Source organism: Lolium perenne, chromosome 6 (genome assembly GCF_019359855.2).
Source record: "Lolium perenne isolate Kyuss_39 chromosome 6, Kyuss_2.0, whole genome shotgun sequence".
NCBI lineage: Eukaryota > Viridiplantae > Streptophyta > Magnoliopsida > Poales > Poaceae > Lolium > Lolium perenne.
The window spans coordinates 50774879-50798574 of record NC_067249.2 but is presented as its reverse complement, the minus strand read 5'-3'; the positions used below and the strand labels follow the sequence as shown (position 1 = coordinate 50798574).

The 23696-nt window shown below is 51.0% G+C and overlaps 1 protein-coding gene across 1 annotated transcript; it reads right to left on the bottom strand.

Moving 5' to 3' along the window:
• Positions 1–12196: 12196 nt before the first annotated feature.
• On the bottom strand, positions 12197–22230 carry LOC139832388 (uncharacterized). Its single transcript, XM_071822135.1, has 6 exons — positions 22047–22230; positions 21124–21176; positions 14283–14593; positions 13653–14208; positions 12952–13443; positions 12197–12858 (listed from the first exon to the last, which is right to left on the bottom strand). Exons 1-5 carry the CDS (start codon positions 22228–22230, stop codon positions 13264–13266), a joined length of 1284 nt encoding a protein of 427 aa, XP_071678236.1. The 3' UTR covers positions 12197–12858; positions 12952–13263.
• Between the last annotated feature and the right edge of the window lie 1466 nt (positions 22231–23696).

Below are 23696 nucleotides of genomic sequence, written 5' to 3'. Positions count from 1 at the left end.
GGATGCGGAAGCAATTGAGAAATCTTTGCAGTGCAGGATAAAATCAAAACCAAAAGCAAATTATGCTAAGGCAAACTCATAAATACTTAGCTACCGGTATAACCTACCGGCAGGAAATGTTGTAGCACAACCACGTGCAAACTTAAGTCTTACATCATAAGCCCCGGCATTCCGGGGCAGAATTTAACAGATATTGTCTTAGAGCAACAGGACCAGCAGATATAATGAGCAAACACTTCAAAGGAAATCATCATGCGGCAGGGGTTTCCGGAGGAGCAGCACCGGCATCAGCGTCATCCAGAAGCTCTTCTTCGGCTTCATCCTCCTCCTCGTCGAGATAGTCCGTGACGCCAGGAGGGGGAGGGATGAAGGTGCGCATGTCGGCATACTCCGCGATGCGGTACGCGCGATCCTGCCGCTTGGCGGAGAGGATCGGGTCCAGATCCGTTTCTGCACCTTCGCGCACACCGGTAAGGGCGTCCAGATTGAGCTCCGGGTACCAGGAGCAGGCGACGCGGAGGGCGGAGTCCGCGCCAGCGCGGGCAGCAGAGCACTGCCACTCGCGGATCCTCTTGCCGGCACCTTTCAGACGGTCGCTGATGAGGGAGAAGGTGTCCGGCACCACCTCGCCAGGCCACAAAGTCCTGTATAGCTGGGTAGCTACATCAGGGATGTCCGAAAGATTGCGGTCTATGCAGCGCATATGGGACACCCGCGCGTTAAGCGCGACCAGATGGTCCTTGGGCGTCCATGGCACGGTAAGATCCGCTTGGCCCTTGTCCTTGCGCTGCGCGTCGACCTTCTTGACGGCATACCTCTGCGAGTCTGGAAAGAGGCCTGTGCAAAGAAAGAAAAAGCTTAAGAAAAAGAGTCCGGAAGAAAAAGAGTCCGGAAGAAACAGAGACCGGAGAGAAAAGAATCCGGAAGAAGAAAGACCGGACGGAAAGATAGCGGAAAGAAAATGGGGTCGAAGGAAGAAAGGCTTGTGTGCAGTAGTCAAAGTGTAAAAGAAAACAACTTACGGAGGGCAAGAGTGTCGGTCTGCAGATCAGCTGATCGCACTCCTTGTGCCCTCCTCCAGCCGCGGCCTTTTCCTCGGCACCCTTCCGGCCTTGGCCATCTCCTCCAGCTCTGCCCGCAACACCACGGTGGCGTTGCAAGCATCCTCCGGGGCCTCGGCCAACTTGGCCGCTGCGGTCACTTCAGCGGCTTTGAGGACCTTGGCGTGGTCAAGCCCCAGCTGAATCAGCTGAGACTTGAGCTCCTGGTAGCTGGTCTTGAGGGCGTTCAGCTCCTCCTGGTGCTGCCGGCTGAGCTCATCCTTCTCCCCTGTAACCGGAAAAATGAATGTTAGCAAGGTTACACTGGTAAAAATGAAAAGAAACCAAGTTCAAAGGAAGGAAAAATAATACGTTGGGCCTCGGCGAGCTGCTCTTTCAGAGCATCGATGGAAGCTTCCGGGATCACTGTTGAACAGAAATTATGAATATCACAAGGAAAAAAGGCTTCCGGTAGCAAAGATGCCGGTGGAACAAAAACTTACCTTGGCACTTGTCATGTGCCTCAGCGAGCTCCCGGTGCTCCCACAAAAGCTCCTCGAAAAGGGCCTTCCGAGTGTCAGCGGTGACCTGTTCAAGAAAAAGAAGAAATGAGTTAAGTTTTGCGCTAAGAACAAAGTTCTTAACCCGAAACTCGGGGACTGGCAGTGCCAGTTTTGCGCGTTTCTAAGGTAAATTATGTGTTAAGAAGAAGAGGTTTAACCCGAAACTCGGGGACTGGCAGTGCCGGGTTCACGCTAAAGTCTTTAGTTAAGTTTTGCGGTACGGGCTGCGCTCTCACCACAAAACTCGGGGACTGGGAAGATAGACAAGAGAGAAACCGGCACGAACTAAGGAAAAGATAAGGCAGAACCGGAAACAAAGAAACCGGCAAAGGTTGAAAGTTAGTAGAACGTACCGTTAGATTGTTCGTGGAGTCATACCACGCGCTGTCAAGCTCTTTTACGGCAGCCCGGAGCCGCATGAAGTGCTCCTCAGAGCTCCGATCCCCGACAGGATCAGGTGCCGGCAGCCGATCCTTGCCCATGCCGCGGGTCGCCGGAGTGATGTCCGCGGCGTTCCACTTTTGGGCATACGGCAGGAGGTGCCCCAGGTCCCGGCCTTGGCGCTGAAACTCCGTAATGCGGCCAAGGAGGCCGGTGGCCTTCATACTGGCGCTTTTGGCAGCCTTGGAGACGTGCAGCACCAAGGGCTGCTGGCCGCCCGAAGGGGCGCTGGAGGCCGTCGCCTTCCCCTTGATGAGCTTGGAGGGCTTGGGCGGCGGCGCGGTAGAAGAGGCCCCGGAAGTCTTGGCCGGCGGCGCGCCAGGAGCGGCCTTGGAGGGCTGGGCGCGAGGAGCCTCAGGCGGAGGCATGAGGATGGTGCGTGGAGAAGGGGGAGCGCTAGGAGCGTCACCCGTCTTGGAGCCTTCCGGCGCGGAAGATTCCGGCGCGGAAGTTGTCTTTTCGAGGACGGGAGGAGCAAAAGGCTCCGCCCGCCCGGCAGCTTCTTCTTCTCCGGCGCCGGTGTTGCCGGCGCCGGTGTCTTGGTGTTCCGGGAGGAAGGAAAGATCCTCCTCCGTGCGGTGATCCGACGGTGAAGGGGCCGCACGCCCCGACTTGTTGTGCCCCCCGAAAGGGAGGCAGAGGTGTTGCCGGCACCAGATGGTGCCGGGCTTGAACGAGGAGGAGGGGTTGAGGTCCTTGCGGATCCCTCAGAGCCCGATGGCCTCGGGCCAAGTTTGAGAGCGGGGCTGAGAAAAAGAGAAAAGACAAGTGGTTGAGAAAAAGCAACCGGAAAAGGAACTAGGCAAAAAAGGAGGCAAGCCGGAAAATGAAATTACCCGGAAGCGGTTGGCATCGCTTTGCGCCCGTAGCGGCGCACGCCCACTTCTTTCTCCCCCACGGGCTCCGTCCGGAAGCGCTTGGAGGGAGGAGCATGGCTGGAGCCAGCAGTAGATGCCGGCTGCTTGTTCTTCTCGTTCGGGCCATGAGTTTGTCCACAAACTCAATGCCGGCCTCGGCGCGTAGGGGCGGCACGCGCTCGTGGATCTGTGGGTTGAATATGGCTAAGAAGCGATTCGCAAGAAAGCGATAATGGCAAAGTATAAGAAGCCGGAAAAGAAAATACCTCGAGCACAACCAGCTCCTCGGGGTTTCCGGTGGGCTCCGGCGGGTCCCGGCCAAGGCGTGCAGCCGGGGTCTTCCCCATCTTCAGGTCCTTCCAAAAGATGTAGGGATCCGGGTCGAAGGAGTCAAAGGCACGCTTCCGGAGAGGTCCTCGCGGCTCTGCCTGGATAGAGGGGAAGCGGTCCCTGGCCTGAAACAAGGTAAAAAAGAAGGTTAGCAAAAGCAGAAACTTACCGGCAAGGACAACCCCAAGTTGCGCAATCTCTTACTTCTTGGGTCGGACGGTTAGAGGAACTGAGGGGAAGGAGGCCCCATTCCCAAGTAAAAGGCATAGCAGTTTGACAAATCTGCTTAGCCTTGAGAACAACATCTTTCTTGCCGAGAGCACGGCCGGTGATCTTGGTAGGATCGCACAGGCCATACATCTCGCTCATCCTATGTGCGGCGCTTAAGAGGAAGCACCCGGCGCGATATGAAAGTCCGGATGACATCGTCGGAACAGATGTTGGTCTCCTTCTTCAAAGAGGCCAAGAAGCGCACTACCCGATTGGTTTCGGCATGTTCTGTCCTCGGGTTGTAGCTCCAGTTGGCTCTGCTGGGGGGCCCCTCTTGGTATGGAGGAAGGTTGATGCGATCGGCGCGGCCGGTGTTCTTCACGTAGAAGAAAGTTCCTTGCCAGGTGCGGCAAGACTCGAGGCCGGTAAACTTAAGAAAAGTGCTCCCTTGGCGGGAGCCGACGATGCAGGAGCCGCACTGCACGGGCGGCTTGGGCTTAGGAATCTCCTTGCCCTGGACGGAGTTGATCCGCAAGTTGAAGAAGCGGGCAAACGTCTCACAAGTGGGACGAATGCCGATGTAAGCCTCCATGAAGGTGGCATAACAAGAGAGATAGAAAATGGCGTTGCTGTGAAGGTGGTGAGGTTGGAGTTCGTAGAAATCTAGGAACTCCCGGAAAAAGTAGAGGCAGGAAGGCCGAAGCCACGCTCAAAGTGAGCAAGAAAAACAACAAACTCGTCGTCTTCCGGATCCGGTTCGATCTCGTCATCCGGAATCCGACAGGAAACTCCTTCCGGAATCCTTCGAGACCGGTACAGCCAATCAATCTCGAACTCAGTAACGTTGGAGCCCATCCAGGCTCCGCGAGTGGGTGGGGAAGGCTCCTCGCCGGAAGATTGGCTGGAGCTGCTAGAGGCTTGGCCAGAGCTGCTGGCCTCTTGGCTACCGGAAGCTTGGCTAAAGCTACCGGATTCTAGGTTGCCGCCGGACTCTTGGGGGTTACCGGATTCCTGCTGGCTGCCGGAATCGGTTTCCATTGGATCTGAGGCCGTAGATTCACCGGGAGAAGGTCTACGGCGCTTAAGAGAAAGGGAAGAAGAGGATGCGGAGGAGGATTCCTCGTCGGACATCGCGAGGGTAGGTGGAGAAACAGAAATCCCAGACTCGAACCCCGCGTGAAGATCTACGAGTAAGAGGAAAACCAAAGAAAAAGGAGCAAATAAGAACACCAAAGGCTCAAGATCTGGAAAGCAAGCGAACGGCGAGTAAAGAGAAATTAATACCAACCTTGAGCGGCGCGGTCGCTGGGAGAGAGTTTGCTGGCGGAGAAGCGGGTCTACAGCCGCCGGCGAGCACCGTCGACGGCGAGGCGGAGAAGCTCGCGAAGAAGCACAAATGCGGCAGACGCGAAGAAGTTGCTGCCGAAGATCTCCGCACAGCGAAGTCCGGCGGCGGCACGGCGTGAGTTCGCCGGGCACCGAAGCTCGAACGGGCGACGGCGGACGGAGAGCGGCGGAGGCGCAAAGGCGTGGAGCTCTGTGCGCGAAGGAGAAGAATGCGAAGAAGATGAAGAGGAACGGGCAGTTGCGTTTATATAAGAGAGAGAAAGTGGGCGTGGAACCGCTGGGCCGCGGCGGTTCGCCTCACGGCCCGCGACGGTTCGCGCCTTGGGCCACCACGTGGCGGAGGAATACACGCGCGAAAACGGAGGCCACACGGAGGCGCACGCGGGATCCCGAAACGGTAGTGGGATCCGCTGCGGTGCATTAAATGCGTGCGCGGGAGTCGAAACGATGTGACAGCGGACACTGGCGCGTCAGTCACAGTGCGCATGTCACTGACAGGCGCGGGACCCGATATATTCTCGACTTCGCCGAGGAAGGAGTAAAGACACAAGGTGCCGGAGAAAAGAGGTGCCGGAACAAGCCTTGCGAAGAGAAGAAAAGGAACAAGGGTAAAGGTGCCGGAACCAAGCTCAAAAGATGAGTGACTAAACCGGTATCTTAAAAAGATGAAAACCTGGCATGGTCCGTAGGATAGAATCCTCCAGACTATACCAGCTTCGGGGACTAATGTTGGGGGGATAACCCCCGGTATGCCAAAGGCATGCCAAACCGGATGGTTTGAGCCATCAAGATACCGGTTTAATGTTCTTACCGGAAGCCTAGTAGGAATCCGGGAGAGCAAGGCTAAGCCGGTATCCCCAAAGGGGTATGCCGGAACCCGGTATAGAAGATACCGGAAAGGAGAGCCTGTCGGCAGGTCTGGTCAAAGATTCTCTTCAGAGCAAGAAGACAAGGATGAGCCAAGCAAAGTAACTTTATTCAGAGCCCTGGCGCCAAAGAGAGAGGTGACGTCCAAAGAAGCCGGAGGACATCAGCAGCCCTGATAAAAGAAGGCCCCGGTGTCATCTATGATTAAAGTAGCTTTGTACAGTAGCTCTGTAAAGTAGTTTGTCCAGTCAAAGATGCCGTTAGGGTTTCTTGCAGTGTAAGCCACCCTCTCCCCTATATAAGGAGAGGGGGCAGCCCTTCTTCACGGGCAAGCAAGTATGTACGCGCGTGTGTAGGAAGGCAGAGCCTGTAACTTGTGAATCAATGAAAATGGTGATCTAGAGGGAGTTCTTCCTTGTGTCTTTCTTCTTCAACCTCTGGCCTTGGCCAAGTTCTTGAGGAAACCATCCGGAATCTCTTCCCACCTGATCGCAAACCCTCCCCCGAATCCTCTTGCGTCCATTCGGCCCCAATCTAAGCCATCCTATGGCATCTGCTCGTTCACCACGACGACACCGGAGCCGTGATCCGGAGCCTCGCCGGAACGACCAGGGCAGCCAGCGCCAAGGCGAAGGCAGCCATAGGAGCCGGAGCCAGCACCAGGAAGGCCGAGGAGATTCAGATGGCGGAAGCAAGAGGTCAGACCGCCCACCTCGCAGGTCTCCCTCACCACCACCTAGCGGTGGCGGCGGAGGTGGAGGCGGAGGCAATGGCCGGAGATCTCGCTCTCGCTCAAAATCTCCTCGCCACGGCTCGCGCGACGCGCGGGACCGCCTTAACGAGTACAGAACCGACTACATTGGTCCGAAGTGCTTTGGCAGGATGATTCGAGAGGAACCAAAGCCAAGGATGAACCTCAAGCTACCCGGAAATCTGAAGCATTATGATGGCACCGAAAGGCCGGATACCTGGATTGAGGATTACTATAATGCTGTAACCTTCGCCGGAGGAACCCCTAACATCGCCTGCCGCATGCTTCAGTTGTACCTTGTAGGTTCAGCCCGGATCTGGCTCAGCGACCTTGAGAAGAACTCCATCTTTTGCTGGTTCGACCTGAAGAACGCTTTTGAGAAACACTTCAGGGGCACCTACAAGAGACCTGCCACAACAAGCGACCTGCAGGCATGCATCCAGAAGAAGGGCGAAACATCGAGGAACTTCCTCACCCGATGGTTGGCATGCAGAAACGAGTGCGAGAACGTCGACAACCGCACAGCAATGCACGCTTTCATTGGGGGCTTGCAGCGAGGAGGATTGCTGCGACACAAGCTAACTTGCATGGTCAATGCAAATCAACTGACGTTGGACGACATGATCACCATCGCCAGCGACCACACTGCCGCCGATGACGACGCAGGCGGTGACCTCGCAGCCACAGCAATCCCCCTGCATCAACAAAAGAAGAACCGTGACAACGGCGGTAGCAGCAGCCATAAGCGCAAGAACCCTGATGACCAGAAGAGTGGCGGATCCGAGATGGTCGCCATGGCGTTTCAACGCGGAGGTCCAGGAGGCGGAAGAGGACGCGGACGCGGAGGCGGAGCCGGCAGGGGTCAGCAGCATACCTCCGAGGTCACTGCTGCCGGATCCCGCGCCCCGCAAACCTATGAGGAGTACAGAGACATGCCCTGCCTGGCCCATCTGGATCCGGTTACAGGGAAGTCCACTCATACCAACCGCAACTGCAAGTGGGTCAATGATCTAAAGAACGACCCGGAGGCCGGATACAAGCGCGCCCGGAAGCACCGCCCTCGCGGAAAAGGTGGCAAGGGCAAGAACAAAGACAAGGAGGACGATAGTTCCGAGGCGATGGATGAGGATGATAACTCGCCGGATCCCAAGGCAGGAGCTGCAGGTAAATCCAATCCATTCGACAAAAAGAGCGTGGGGGCTTACCACACTTTCCTCGGAACCCCAACAGTACGCGCCTCCAAGTCAGCTACCCGGATCCTGAACGCCATAGTTCCGGCTGTGCCGCAGTACGTCAGGTGGTCGGAAATTCCGTGCACATTTGATCGGAAGGATCATCCCGCAATTGTGCCAAAGGAATGCTACGCCTTGGTTGTAAGTCCCCGCATAGACGGGTATGACTTCTCCAAGTGCCTCATGGATGGCGGAGCCAGCTTGAACATCATGTACCTGGAGACTCTAGAGCGGATGAACCTCACCAAGGAACAGCTCAAACACAGCACCACTGAGTTTCATGGTGTGGTTCCGGGTAAGAAGGCAAACTCCCTCGGCAGCATCACACTTCCCGTGGCTTTTGGCGATGTTCATAATTTCCGCGAAGAGAAGATCACGTTTGAAGTTGTGCCCTTCAAGAGCTCCTACCACGTCATCTTCGGCAGGCCCACCTACCACAAGTTCCACACAAGAGCATGCTACATCTACAACAAGCTCAAGATTCCGGGTCCTAAAGGTATGATTACCGTATCCGGAGACTACAAAAAGGCTCATGAGTGCGAGTTAGGCGAAGCCGCCTTCGCAGAGTCTGTGATATCCGGAGAAGAGCTGAAAGGCTACAGAGCCGCGGTGGATCCGACTGAGATGCAGACCACCAAGAAGCAGATCTCCGAGCAGAAAACCTCCTTCAAGCCCGCGATAGAAACCAAGAAGCATGACCTCATTCCAGGTGACTCTTCCAAGCAGGTTTCAGTCGGAGCCAACATGGACCCCAAATAGGAAAGCGCGCTCGTCGAGTTCCTCCGCGCTAACATGGATATCTTCACATGGCAACCTTCTGACATGTCCGGAGTACCTAGGGAACTCGCTGAGCACTACCTCAACATAAATCCGGGGGCCAAACCAGTGAAGCAAGCTATGCGACGCTTTGGAGATAAGAAGCGCCGCGCCATAGGAATGGAACTAGCAAAGTTACTAGAAGCAGGTTTTGTAATGGAAGTTATCCATACCGATTGGGTCGTGAATCCCGTCCTTGTACAATAAAAAGAACACTAAAATACTAAGAATGTGCATCGATTACTCTGGCTTGAACAAACATTGCCCGAAGGATCCGTTCCCCTTGCCGCGCATTGACCAAGTCATTGATTCGACGGCGGGGGCGGAACTTCTGTGTTTTCTTGATGCGTATTCCGGGTATCATCAGATCCGGATGAAGGAATCCGACCAAAAGGCGACTTCATTCATTACCCCGTTCGGTACTTACTGCTATGTTACTATGCCCTTTGGTTTGAAAAATGCAGGTGCTACCTACCAACGTACGATGCAGCGGTGCCTGAAGGACCAAATTGGCCGGAACGTGCACGCTTACGTCGACGACATCGCGGTCATGACCCGGAAAGGATCCGACTTGATCAGCGACCTCACAGAAACCTTTGACAACCTCCGTAGGTACAAGATGATGTTGAATCCGCTGAAGTGCGTCTTTGGCGTGCCAGCCGGAAAACTCCTTGGCTTCATAGTCTCTCACAGAGGCATTGAGGTTAACCCGGAAAAGATCAAGGCAATCCTGTGCATCAAAAGGCCAACTTGTCTCAAAGATGTGCAACGACTAACTGGTTGTGTTGCAGCAATCAGTAGGTTTGTTAGCCGTCTTGGCGAGAAGGCGCTACCTCTGTACAAGTTGCTGAAGAAAACAGACAAATTTGTCTGGGACGACGCAGCTGACGCAGCTCTTCGAGGGTTGAAGGAAATTCTCACCTCCCCACCTATCTTGGCAGCTCCAGCAGAGTCAGAGCCAATGCTCCTTTATCTGGCAGCTACCAACAAAGTCATCAGCCTCGTCATCGTGGTGGAGCGAAAGGAAGAAGGTCATGAATATGACGTCCAAAGACCTGTCTACTACATTAGCGAGGTGCTGACGGAGTCAAAACAAAGGTACCCTCACTTTCAGAAGCTAGCCTATGGAGTGTTCCTGGGTAGCCGGAAGTTGAGGCACTATTTCCAAGAGCATCCAGTAACAGTCGTGAGCAAGGCTCCGCTGTCTACAATTCTCAACAACGCTGACGCAACAGGATGTACGGCTAAATGGGGCATCGAACTATCCGCCTTCGACATCTCTTACAAGCCCAGGACTGCGGTTAAATCCCAAGTCTTGGCAGATTTCGTCGCAGATTGGACAGAAGCTCCGGATGCAAGTCTGGAGCCGGAACCAGAAACATGGGTCATGCACTTCGACGGATCCAAGCAGCATCAAGGCTCAGGAGCCGGAGTCACCCTGAAGTCCCCTACCGGAGAAGAACTGCAGTATGTTCTGCAGATCCACTTCGAAGCTACTAACAACATGGCGGAATATGAGGCTCTACTACACGGTCTGCGCATCGCTAAGGAAATTGGGATCAAGCACATCATATGCTGTGGAGATTCCGACCTGGTGGCACAACAAGTAGCCGGAACCTGGAACGCCAGAAATTCCGTCATGGCGGCCTACAGAGACGAAGTTGATGAGCTCGCCAAGTGCTTCCTCGGATACGAAGTCAAGTACGTCAGAAGAGACGACAACACAGCGGCAGACATGCTATCCAAGCTCGGATCCGGCAGGAAACAAATTCCGCCTGGCATTTTCCTGGAGCATCTCCGGATACCCTCAGTTAAGGGCGCTAACCCAGAAAACCCAGAGGTGGCAGTGTCTCCGGCTAGGGAAGTGATGGCTATCATTCCGGCTTGGACACAGCCTTTCCTGGATTACCTCATCGATCAAAAGTTGCCAGAGGACGAGGTCCTCGCACGACAGATCGTCAGACGAGCAAGAACCTACACAATAGTTGATGGACAGCTCTACAAACGAAGTGCAGCAGGGGTATTTCTTAAATGCGTCTCCAATCAAGATGGCATTGAAATCCTCAGAGAGATCCACGCAGGGGATTGCGGGCATCATGCCGCTCCCAGATCACTCGTTGCAAAAGCTTTTCGGTTAGGTTTCTATTGGCTTACAGCTAAAGAAGACGCTGATAAAATAGTCAAGACCTGCCGAGGTTGTCAGTACTATGCTACTCAACCGAACGCTCCAGCCCAAGAGCTGAAGACCATACCTATCACCTGGCCGTTTGCGGTCTGGGGGCTCGATATGGTTGGTAAGTTAAAAAGATCATCTCCTGGCGGTTTTGAGTACCTCCTGGTCGCTGTTGACAAGTTCAGCAAATGGATCGAGGCTAAGCCAGTGAGAAAAGCCGACGGTGCTACGGCACTAAAATTCGTCTGCAGCCTCGTGATGAGATTCGGCATCCCACACAGTATAATCACAGATAATGGCACAAACTTCGCTCAGGGAGAGTTAAAGGATTATTGTGACACAATGGGGATCCGACTGGACCTTGCATCGGTGGCTCATCCACAATCTAACGGTCAGGTTGAACGGGCTAATGGTCTAATATTATCAGGAATTAAGCCGCGCCTTGAAGAACCGCTGCGACGAGCAGCCGGAGCTTGGGCTGACGAGTTGGAAGCTGTTTTGTGGAGTTTACGAACCACCCCTAACAGATCAACAGGGTTTACCCCATTTTTCCTGGTATACGGATCCGAAGCCGTGCTTCCCTCCGACATCATCCACGACTCACCGCGAGTTTCCGCCTACAATGAAGAAACAGCTGACGAGGCCAGACAGCTATCTGTGGACCTGATCGAGGAAGCTCGGAACTTAGCTGACCAGCGTTCCGCCATCTACCAGCAGAAGCTCCGACGCTATCACAGTCGTCGAGTTCGGAAACGCTCCTTTATGGCAGGAGACCTGGTCCTCCGCCTTCGACAGGTGAAAGACCATAAGCTGCAATCTCCATGGGAAGGACCCTTCGTCGTTAGCAAAGTGCTTCATAACAGGTCGTACTACCTTGTTGATTTCCGCAAGCTAAGGGATAGACCTGCTAACTGGCACCGGAAACGCAAGCGTGAGGATCCGGATGACATCTACGATGAAACAGATCGCCCTTGGAATATCGCACAGCTACGTCCTTTCTACACTTAGCATATTTTTTCCGAGTTATAAACTCTGTAATAGTTATACATGATCAATGAAATAAAGCTTATGGTTCACTCTTTGAGTCTTTTACCTCCTTTACTTGTTCATTTTAGATCGTGTATGTTTTTCCGACTAAAACCGCAGAGCTGGATATTTCCGCCTAGGCGTGTATGAAAGTTGTGATTTTCAAAATCGTCCTTTTAGGACGTAAGCTTAAGTTTTCTGATTAAGTTGTTATCTGTTGCGAACTCGTGGATTCCTAGTAGCGATTTCCGGCACCTATGCTTGGGGGCTTGTTTCCGCGGTTATGGACGGACTGCCATTGGGCTTCGTCGCCGCTGGCGAGCGTTTCCGGCTAAGGTTTTCCGGCTCGTGGAAGGTCAAGCGGGCAAGCCGGAAAATAACGAAGTCAGCACTTGCTTTCCGACATAAAACGAAACATGCACATAATATTTAACGGATAGCAGGATAAGTGTTTCCGCCCCATGCATAATCGTTTCGTTCCTAGCTACTTAAGAATTTAAAGTCTTATTCCAAACCCTCGCTGGGGCCAAAAATGATGCATTGTTTTTCCCGCAGGAATAAAAGTTTTCACTCCCCCTTAGCCGGAGAAGTCTTGCCCTCTGGATCCTGTTCCTTGGCGCCTTCGGCCGGAGAAGACACGTCTTCTTCATTTTCTTTCTCTTCAGAAGCAGCGGTGCTGGTCTTGGGTTCCTCTTGGGGAGCATCCTTGGAGCTGGTCCAGGTAAACTGGGTTCCGGATTCCGCAGGTCGCGCCTTGGCCTCGAGTTCCTCTTGAAGTTCCGCTTCTAAGGGCTCGTCCGCAGGGAGGACGACCTTGTCGTAGAATTCCTCGTGCCGGATCCTGCGCGCGATACGGGTGTCGTAGCCGCTCACTGCATCAAGCAGCGCGCCGACATCCGCATCCGGAGGAACGCCCGTGGTCACTTCATCAAGTTCAAGACCCGGAGCATGTGCTAGGCACATGGTCAAGGCCATTGCAGCTGCGCCTCGGGCTGAAGATGCTTGCAGATCTGTCACCAGCTCCGGCAGAACATCCATCTTACCAATAAGCTTGCGCACGTCGCAAGTGCGGCTCCTCTTGATGTTCAAGTTATAGCATATCTTGCGGGAGGCGGAGATGAGATCTTTGCAGTCATCGCCCGCGAGTTGCAGAAGGTCGTCCCGCGGGAACAAATTCCGGCGCTGTTCCGGGTACCCAAGCGGCTCTGCATAAAAGATAATCAGGATATAAGCACGCAATTTGAGCGCAAAGTAAAAAAAATCGGAGCAAATATCTTGATAAGGTTCCGATATCATACCCAAGATGTTCTCATTGAGCAAGTCCCAGTGCTGCTCCGCCGTCTCCATATATTTCCGGAGTCCATTGAGCTCTTTTTGCTGCCTCCTGATGGTCTCGCTATCAGCATTCTTTTTCAGCTCCAGCTCGCCCTTTTCCCTGATATGCTCGGAGTTTCTCTCCGCCAGCTGCTTTTCGGCCTGCTCCCTTTTAAGTTCCGCCTCCTTTAGTTTCGTCTCCAGCTCTTGGTACGAGGAGCGCAGGTTCTCAAGTTCAGACGAAGCTGTTGCAAGGGAGGAGGATGCGCCTATAATAACATAAGTTAACAGCAAATCTAAAGTCGGAATTTGGTTAATGACGAAGAAGGCGGAAACCAACCATGGGCGTCCGCCAGTTGTTTAGCCAGTTCTGCATTTTCATCCTTCAGGGTCCGGATATTTTCCGCCTGACTCAGAGTAACGCGGCGCTGCAGGGCAATGTTCTTGTGCAGCTCGTAGTGCAGCGCCTGCTGTTCCTGTAAAATTTAAACAGTGCAGGAGTAAAAATTCCGCCTGTAGCAGTGGTTTCTTTTAAAGCATCATTGCCGGAACTTTTCCGCCATAATGCTTGGGGGCTACTGGTCCATTCTAAAAAACTTTCCCGGAAGTAATCTTTCTCTAAGCATCTAAGCGCTAACTACTTTTTGAGTTTCCGCCTACATGCTTGGGGGCTACTGGGGAGTACCTTTTGCTTGCAGATAAGTTGATCGCAGAACTGGCCAACGTTTTTCTTGAAGTCCTGGATTTCCGATGTCCTGGAATCAGGCTTCCCCCAGGCGTTGTTCAGCATGGCGTTGAGCAGGTCTTGTTCAAGCTCCCACTTCTCCGCTTCAGTCAGCTTGTTGAAAAACTTAGTGGCATACGCCTTGGGGGTGGAAGTGGTGTCAGCCGGATCTCCAAAGTTCTTCGGAAAAACGACCATGTCGCCAGCGCCCTCTCCAGCTTTCTCGGAAGAAGTTACTTCAACCTCTCCTTGGCCTTGTTTTTCCGCCTCTTCTTGGGCAGGGCCTTTGGCCTTAGGATCTTCTTCGCCCGCATGCCCGCTGCTAACCGGAATTATTTCCGGTGGAGTGTTTGCGGCAGGTGGGGGAGATGGATCAGCCTGAGGGGGCGACGGTTGGGGAGTTGGGTGGGAGACGCTTGGTGGAACTGGAGTAGAGGGACCAACAGCCGGAGATTTCTTCATGTATTTTGTGATGGGCTCCTGGCTGGTGGTCCGCGTGGCAGCGGTTTTCGGATTCCTGCAAACAAGTGAAAGGGTTTAGACAAGAGATAATTTCGCTAAGTTAAAATTGCATCATGCTCGGAAACTTACGGGGCGCCGGGGATGATGGGGCGTGTGCCCTGGCCAGCTGTCGAGAGCATTCTTAGACGCGCACGCTCCGCTTTCCTTGAGTCTAGCGGAGGTGGTTTTGTCGTCTTTGGCTTCTTGGCGGAGGCCTCGCCGCTAGCTCCGGCTTCAGAGCCGGAAGCTTTGGCGCGGGGACGCTTTGTAGGTCGAGGGGCTGCCTTGCGGGGTGCCTGGTCCTCTTCCTCCTCGTCGTCTTCCGGAGCCTCCTCCGCCGTGTCGTCGGTGACGGGGACGCGAATGATGGTGCGGAAGTTTTCCTCCGCCAAAGTGTTGAGCTGGAAGGAAAATGAACAAGAGTTAGAGTTAAACATTAAAAAACTTGGGAAGTTTGAAGCAACGGAAAGAACAAAGCTTACCGGAGGACACTGATCGTTCGTGTAAATATCCTTGAACAATTCCGGGACCTGTTGGCCCCTCGGAATCTTCACCAGCGTCTTGAACCTTCTCTTCAGAGAGTCGGCCGGAAGATCGTGGCGGGTAACCCGGAGAAGATCATCCGCCCCAGTATAAGCGCACATCAGGCGCGCGTTGTAGCGTAGAGGCTGGATTCTCCGGGAAAACCAGCTAAGTGTGAGCTGGGCTCCGGTCAGTCCGTCGTGGACTAGCCAGGAGATTCTCCGCGCGGCCTTCTCCAAGATCGGAGTCAGGGCGAGTGAAGGGACGAAGCTCCAGCTTGCAAGTTCTTCCGGAGGTTCGTTGACAAACTGGGGCAGGCCTTCGTGGACTTTCGGGACTGAAGCATTCTTCTCATAGAACCATCCGGCATTCCAGTACCGGACGGATTCATGCGAGTCGTGGGGAGGATACATGCGGTTAGGGCGGAGCATAAATGTCATGCTTCCGCAGTTCACCATTGCTTTGTCCTTGGTTTCTTTCTTCACCCGGAAAAAGAATTGCCACAACTTGACATCTGGCCGGATCCCAAGATGTCCTTCACAGAGAGTCACGAAGTTGGACAAGAGAAGGTATGAATTTGGGCAAATGTTGTGGGGCTGGAGCCCGTAGGTGTTGAGGATGGAGAGAAAAAATTCCGAACAAGGGAGTGAAAGTCCGCGTTCCACCCAAGCCTTGGTCATGACAATTTCTCCGGCTTCTGGCTTGGGGACGTCGGAGTCACGAGTGAAACTCCAGTGTGTGGAGATCATGCCCTCGTTCTGGAGCTCTCTAAGCTCCACGTCGGTGGTCGCGCAAGGCCACCATTGACCCCGTTCTCCTTCGCGGATCCGGGCCTTGGACGCCCTCTTGTTTTCCGCTTCCTGCACCTTTGCTGCCATCCGAGCTTGTCCCTCGAGTTCTTCTTGGAGCTCTTGGAGGGTAGGGATCCGGCCTGGAGCGGTGCTGGAAGATGCGGAAAAAGGTTGAGCTAGTCTGATGTCGGAAACATACGGTGGTAGGAATGATATGGGATCCGGGCATATGGGTTCTATTTGGTTGGGATCCGGGCTACTCGAAGAGCTACCAGTACAAAGTGACGATTCGAGTGGCATGCTTCCGGCTGCACCCATACAAAGTGTTTGAGTACCCGGATCACTAAGTCTATCTTCTACACTAGGTTGTCTTCTACAAAGCCGGCGTACTTACCGCTAATGGCGCGGTGGCTCGACGGAACTCCGGCGAAGATGAGGTCGCCGAACTTGAAGGAAATCGTCCCGCGTGACCACGAATCGGCGGCGGAGCGAATTTCTCGTTCAAACGTGGGAATCTTGGCGCGAGGAGAGCCTTGGTTCGGCGGCGCGCGAAGTTCACCGTGGCGAAGCTCGCCGGAATCGAGATCTGGCGGGCGGAGCGGCGCGAGGAGGAAGACGATGTGGTGAGAGGGGGTGAAAAGAATGGATTTTTACCGGGCCACGGAGTATTTATAGGCCGCGCTCGGAGATTCGGGATCCGGATCCAACGGTGGAAACTGAACGGTCACGCCGTTGGATGGATGACACGTGTTTAGGTCAACTGCGGTAAAACGACGTGGAGGTAACTTAACCCTGCACTCCCAAAAATTCCGGCTGAAGATTTGCATCTGCGAAAATTTAGCGCGAGAAATGAGGAAGTTGTGTGCGGGAAATGTGGAACTTCCGTTGTTAAGTATGATCTGAAGATGAAGGATTTCCGGAATCGTTTGAGTCTTTTAAGATTCCGGGTAATTCCGTGAAGATAAGTTGTCTCTCATTCGAGCAGGGAGTAACCCGGAAATGTTCTTTGGAACGTCGATGGATGAAGTCCCGCGGGATGGGAGCATTTTCCGGCTATAAGTTGGAAAAAGAAGAAAATGCAAAGTTGGAGCTCTTCAAGTTTCTCCGCGTTACCAACGTTTGCCGAAGATCATGATGGACCAGCAAGGCGGAAACTGCAGGCGAAACTCGGAGAACTCTGGGGGCTACTGTTGTGGGTATACTTCATGGGTGTACCATCGACAGTGCCTAGATCCGGCAAGCCCGGGTGGCCCACAGACGGTGATGAGGCATGTGGCCCATCGGGCGGCCCAGTTGCTGTTGATCATGAAGGAAGAAGTCCAGCCCAGGATCAGCAGGCCGGATCCGTACCGACCTTAGGAGTAACCCGGATCCATGGAGGCCCATGAGGAACCCGGATCCAGTACGACGTGTATGGAAGGCGGATCCGTGACGTGCACGGCAAGATATTGTACCGTAGCTAGGCTATCTGTAATCCGGCTAGGACTCTCCATGTAAACCCTAGATCCGTGCGCCTTTATAAGCCGGATCCCGGGACCCCTAGAGGGACAACCACAACTCATTGTAACAACGCGAGAGCGCCCAGATAATTCCAGACAAGCAGCAGTAGGCCCTGTCTTCGTGCAGGTGTTCCGAAGCTGGGTAACTCGCGTACCACCGTCCCGTGTGCACTCCGCCCAATGGCCCCTACTTCTTCTCCCCCTCGTGAGGATCCCTCCTCCGAGGTACCGTCGATTAGGCAATGACAGGGCTCCTGCCGGAAAATGTTCGAGTAGCCATTGTGAAGCTATGTGCATTCCTCAATGCAATCTCTCAGAAGGTAATCAATCCAGAAGTTCTACCACGGTTACAGAACGATGTGATCCAATGTCTTGTCAGTTTCGAGTTGGTGTTCCCGCCATCCTTCTTTAATATTATGACGCACCTCCTGGTTCACCTAGTCGAAGAGATTTCCATTCTCGGTCCTGTATTTCTACACAATATGTTCCCCTTCGAGAGGTTCATGGGAGTATTAAAGAAATATGTTCGTAACCGTGCTAGGCCAGAAGGAAGCATCGCCAAGGGCTATGGAAATGAGGAGGTAATTGAGTTTTGTGTTGACTTTGTTCCTGACCTTAAGCCGATTGGTCTTCCTCAATCGCGGCACGAGGGGAGACTAAGTGGAAAAGGCACGATCGGAAGGAAATCAACGATATGTATGGACGGCCATTCTATGACTGAAGCACACCACACAGTTCTGACCAATTCCAGCTTGGTGGCTCCGTACTTTGAGAAACACAAGAATATTTTACGCTCGGACAACCCGGGGAAGCCTGAATCCTGGATTAGGAAGGCCCACATGGAGACTTTCGGCAGTTGGTTGAGAAAACATTTAATGAATGACAATCATGTTGTAGATCAGCTGTACATGTTGGCCAAGACACCATCTTCGACTATAACGACTTTCCAAGGGTACGAGATAAATGGGAATACATTTTACACGATCGCCCAAGATAAAAAGAGCACCAACCAAAACAGTGGTGTCCGCTTTGATGCAGCAACCGAGAATGGGCAAAAGGTCACATATTATGGTTACATAGAGGAGATATGGGAACTTGACTATGGACCCTCCTTTAAGGTCCCTTTGTTCCGGTGCAAATGGTTCAAGCTAACAGGAGGTGGGGTAAAGGTGGACCAGCAATACGGAATGACAATGGTGGATTTCAACAATCTTGGTTACCATGACGAACCATTCGTCCTAGCGAAAGATGTCGCTCAGGTTTTCTATGTCAAGGACATGAGTAGCAAACCGAGGAAACGGAAAGATAAGAAAACGATCAGTACATCATGCGATGATCCAAAACGCCACATTGTTCTTTCAGGGAAAAGAAACATCGTGGGAGTGGAGGACAAGACAGACATGTCAGAAGATTATAATATGTTTGCTGAAATTCCGCCCTTCAAAGTGAACACCGACCCAAGCATTAAGTTAAATGATGAGGATGCTCCATGGATACGGCACAATCGTAAGCAAGCAGGGAAACAAGGGAAGAAATGATATGTAATAATTTATTGTACCAAACTTTGTTGAATGGATCATGTGAATTATATTACCCGTGATGTGTTTGGTGTCCATTTTCGAATGATTCGAGATATCACAGATGATACCACTGATGATACTGATGATACTGCGAAAGTAGTTGGAGGACTTAGTTAGGATTGACATCGTGAGACTAACCGCTCAGCCGTACATGTATTCTAACACTGTGATCTGATAGCGCGCTTACTTTAAATTTCAAAAAAGAATTTGTGGGTTTTTTTTTATTTCGAAGTAGTAGAATTGCTATAAAATTTAGAATTTTCTTGCAAAATATTATTAAATAAACCTTTTTTAATCGGCTTCCGATTGCACGTGGTGGCGGAAAAGCTTCGCCCGGATCGCAAGCCCCCCGCCACCGGTAGGCACCGGAGGCATTCTAGTGTCGTCGAAGCTCGCGCTCTCGGGACACACCCTGTCGACCACGCTGAGCTTCATCACAGGTCATAGCCCGCTGGCCGGGCGGAGGCGGAGGAACTCCTGGGAGTGTGTGGTGTCGTGAGCGATGGCGGCGCGGCGGTTCAGGTGCGCCAATAGGATGACGGGCGTGCGGCATAGCGCGCAGAGCTCTGAGCGAGATAGAGTGGCGGCAAAGCCGTGCACCGCATCCGTGTACGTGTAGAGATGATGCGGGGACCACGGGAGCCATGCCCGACGCGGCCGCTAGGGTCGCTGGGATGGAGGTGTACCAGGCGTGGCAGTTCATATATTTCGGGGGTCCTAGGGCGACACAACATTAATGAACCCTTGTTCACAGTGGACAAGTTTTTCTAGAGCAGGGGGCATGGTCCCCTACTCTAGAAAATTTCTTAAATATATTTATATATGATAATTTTTAAATGTTACTCAAAGTTTAAGTATGATTCGTGTTCTGGGCCGCTTAACAATCTCCATCAAGCTCCCCTACTTGGTGACACATAAAATACTTAGACAATATTAGTATTCCGCAAGAAAAATATTAGAATAATATACTAGAAAATTAAATGATATTGACATTTGAAAGATCCATGATCCTCGGAATTTCGGTGAACATATTTAAAACTATTTATTTATAATGATCAAGCTAACTATATACCATGATTAGTGTTTCTACCAATAGCTATGTGTGTATATGTGTATATATATGTATCTCTAGAATTAATCGCAGAAAAATTATGAATTCTGGTGTTGTTTTGCATATTTGGGAAGGCAAGAAAGAAATCATGATATCGGGAAAAATTATTTAAAAATATTGAAATAATTTATGTTCAAAGAAATTGGAATCGAGGCATAGCAAGCTGCAACTTGGCCTTTTATATTTTCTAGAATTATTTGAAACTATACGGTATAAAAAATAAATGTTTAAATATTTTTTTTGGTAAGAGAAGTTAGAGTATAGAGCCACGATAAAGGGGACATGGTGTTTTGATTCAGAGGTCTAAATGCACTTATTATGAAATGTGCATTGTAAAAGTATTTTAAAATGTTCAAAAATTATGATTTTTTTTCCTTGATGTACATCTAGACATGCAATGTCTGCACACAAAAAAATTTGTGGACTGTGTAAAAAGACAAATAAAGATCTTATGAGAATCTATTTTGAAGCACTAAAAACTGTCTTTTTATACAAGTAACACAAAATTATTATTTTTCTTTAAGACTTTATATGTGGACATAGAATCTCCAGATGTACACATAGAACTTTTTGTCATATTTTTTAATATTTTAAAATATAGTTTTTTGGGCAGTCAGTGCATCTTCACTTATGATCCAAAATGCATTTCCGCCCGATAAGCTGCAACATAGGGTATCTATATTTTCTAAAATTATTCTAAATTATACGACATAAAAAATATAAGTACAAATTTACTAAGTGGAAAAAAAAAATTCTTAAGTGAGGGCCCTATAGCTCGTGAGGCCCGGGGAGAGCATCCCTTTGCCCAATCTTATTGGCCGGCCCCGGTGCTCGCGCTCACCGACGGCTAACGGAGCGAGGAGCAGGGAGCAGAGGAGGAGCTAGCGAGCAGAGGAGTTGCTGTTCGTGCGCGTTTTATACGAGTAGACGCGATGTGCCTAGCTTGCTGCTAGCTGCGCATTATCGCACTATGCTGCGTGTTCTGAACTTGTGATGGGTTCAGCTGAGAGGACCTACCCTCGATAAATCACAAATGACGGTTTTTTACTGTTCATCAAGTAATCGAAATGATAAAGAACCCAGTGTAACGGCTAGAATGCTAGGTGGTGATGTGAAACCAACAATCTATGCTTTCCACACCGAGGATGGCAGCACACACCACCATACATGTCCACATCACATACATATGATCCCCTACAAATCTAAACCCTAACTAGCCTCCTCACGTAGTATCAGAGCCAACGATCCTTCTCGCCTAGCTCTTCGGCTGCCACCATGGCTACATCTTCCGCGATCATGTCTTCTGACATCATGTACAAAGTGCATGCCCTCTCGATGAATCTTTCTCTCCCCTTTGGGCCGCCAACACTAAGTTTGCTTTGTTAAATTTCGCCGATATGAATGATCGAACTTACCCTCGAGACTTACCTTTTCTGGAAGGCTTGGGTCATGCCCCCGCTTCAAAGCCATCTGCTCTTTGGCTATGTCGATGGAAGGGTATAGTTCATTTGTGTGATGGCGTTAGTCGTGGAAGAGTTGAACATGGTCGGCTTCTCTTTCACGATCCAACGATGTTGCATGTTCCTTCACCGGGCCCTTGAAATTTGGCAGCATTTTCTCATTGTGGTTATGGATGAGAAGAACTGCCACGCGCCTCAAAAACTCGGTATCATCGTCAGACGGTGTATTAGGAAATCGATATAAAAAAACTCATCGGAGCTATTCACCATGATCGCATCAAAATAGTAGGAAGAACGGTCACACATACATTACAAAATAATTAGCGATGAGAGTTTGCGATAAATTCGTACCTCGTAACTTCGATGCACATTTGGTCGAATAGGTTGTGGGTGGCAACTCGTGGGTGTGTGGCCGACCGTACTACCGGGGAAGGCAAGTTGTCCTGGCTGGATCCGGGAGCGCAACCGCCAAGCGCGAGATCATCTTACACGTCATTAATTGTTTATCCAACGATACGGCCGACTCGACGTCGATTGGATTCAGTCATGGATCTACAAGAGTTATGTGCAGCCTTCACAACACACTAGGAAGCATCGGCCTGTGGCTTTACCACTTCGGCAAAAATGGTTTGTTTGAAGTGTTTGTAAATATTTGTTGGAAAAAAGATGGGGTACATAATGTAGGCGGTGATACATACGCGGATAACGATATTCGTGTAACAATATTTATGATAGTATCATGTGAAATGATGCCGGCCCATCTATACAAAAAAATATTTGGAAGTTAGTTCTTGTTTGAAGTGATCCGCCCTCTCCCAGAGTTGCACGCCGACAAGGTGTCATTCTAGACCAGCTTCACGTCCGAAACCCAAGCACTCTCCGGTCACTCACAGGCCCCGACTATGGTGGTTGTACCGCCGTAGCGCACAGTACTAGCGAACATCTGCCGATCCACCGTGCCGGCCATGACGGTAAGCAACCACGGGGCGCCGTTGTGCAAAGTGCAAATCCCCCTCCCGCCCCCTCCCATCCCATGGTTCCTCGCTGACGGAGACACGATGATGTCGCACTCCATGGCGGTAAACAAGGAAAACGACCATGGGGTCTCTGTACAACGGCTAATGGTCAAACCCAATGGAGATGGAGATGACGTAGCATCGGCCATGCTGGCCAGTACGTCGGACATCATCATTTCATCCCATAAGACCTCGTACGAGGTGACATGTGCGAGCGGAGCAGCTCCACGGGCCGTGCCATGCCCATAGCCAAAGAACGACGCTGATAAGTTAAACACGTAATCACATATATATTTATACTAACTTTTTTATCTCGTCCTAAATTAGGTAATCCTTAATATATGTTTGTTTATTGATAAGTTATTTGATATATTATATAGACAACATTTTGGTATTACTAGTAGCATTACTAATTCAAAATACTAACTTAATGTACAAATCGGTCTCACATATATAGCATTGCACATATATGTTTAGTGCTAATGTAGAACTGTATTTTATTGTAAAGTATTTTTTCTATTATTTAATTTTGGATATTTAGGAAAAACCTCTATTATAGTGGGTTTCACTATAAATCTAAGAAAACCAATATTTTCAAATGATTCCACCAATTTATTTATGCACCTGGATGTATTATTACATGAATTTGTATGTAATGTTTTATGATATCATTAAATATCTATAGAACGGGAGCCTCAAAATGTAGGTGTATTTTCTAGAGTGCATTAGCCGTCAATTCTTGTCTATCAACTTCTGAAGTGTTAATTACACTCACTTCTCATCTCTTCTTCTCATCTCTTCTGAGTAATCCTTCAATTTTTAAAAGAAATTAACTTTGCCTACCAACACGTTCCGACATGACCCTATACCCGAGCTTGCACGGTCTCTAAGCATAGCCCCTCTCTCTCTCCCTCTCTCCCTCCCTCTCTCTCTGTTTCACTTTCACCCATGGTGCTCTCCATCTCCCTGGTCACCTTGTACCTCCTGTTGTGCCTGCCTCCCATCCCTCGTTTGCCGCCTTGCCTTCCTACCACCGTAGGACATGTCCTAAACCTCCTACCATAGCTGTTGGCAGTTGCGGCTCTATGAGTAGGACGTTCAACATGTGTTTTCAGAGCTATATATACAGTGCATGTGTGACGAAATTACAATAAAGAACTAGTAAAACACAAATGCACTAATGTTGCACACCTGGATTTTATAATGTTGCTTGACATCAGCCCCTCCACTCCACTGGCCATATTGCCCATGTCTACCAGTCTTTATGCCAGTTGATTGACAATGTCGGACCTATTCACCAAACCTCGTCGCTAGCCAGCCTTTGACATGGGCATACCCTTTCGGGTACCCATTATTACTATACCCGGTTCGGTCATAGAAGAAAACTCCAGTTATAGTTAACTAGGACTCTTGTAAACCCTAACTTGGTTGCATAAGCCAGGCAGGGGCACCCCTTAAGGGCACGCAGTATTACATCGCAACCCAGACAATATAGACTCAACATAGATAGAGTAGATACAACTCC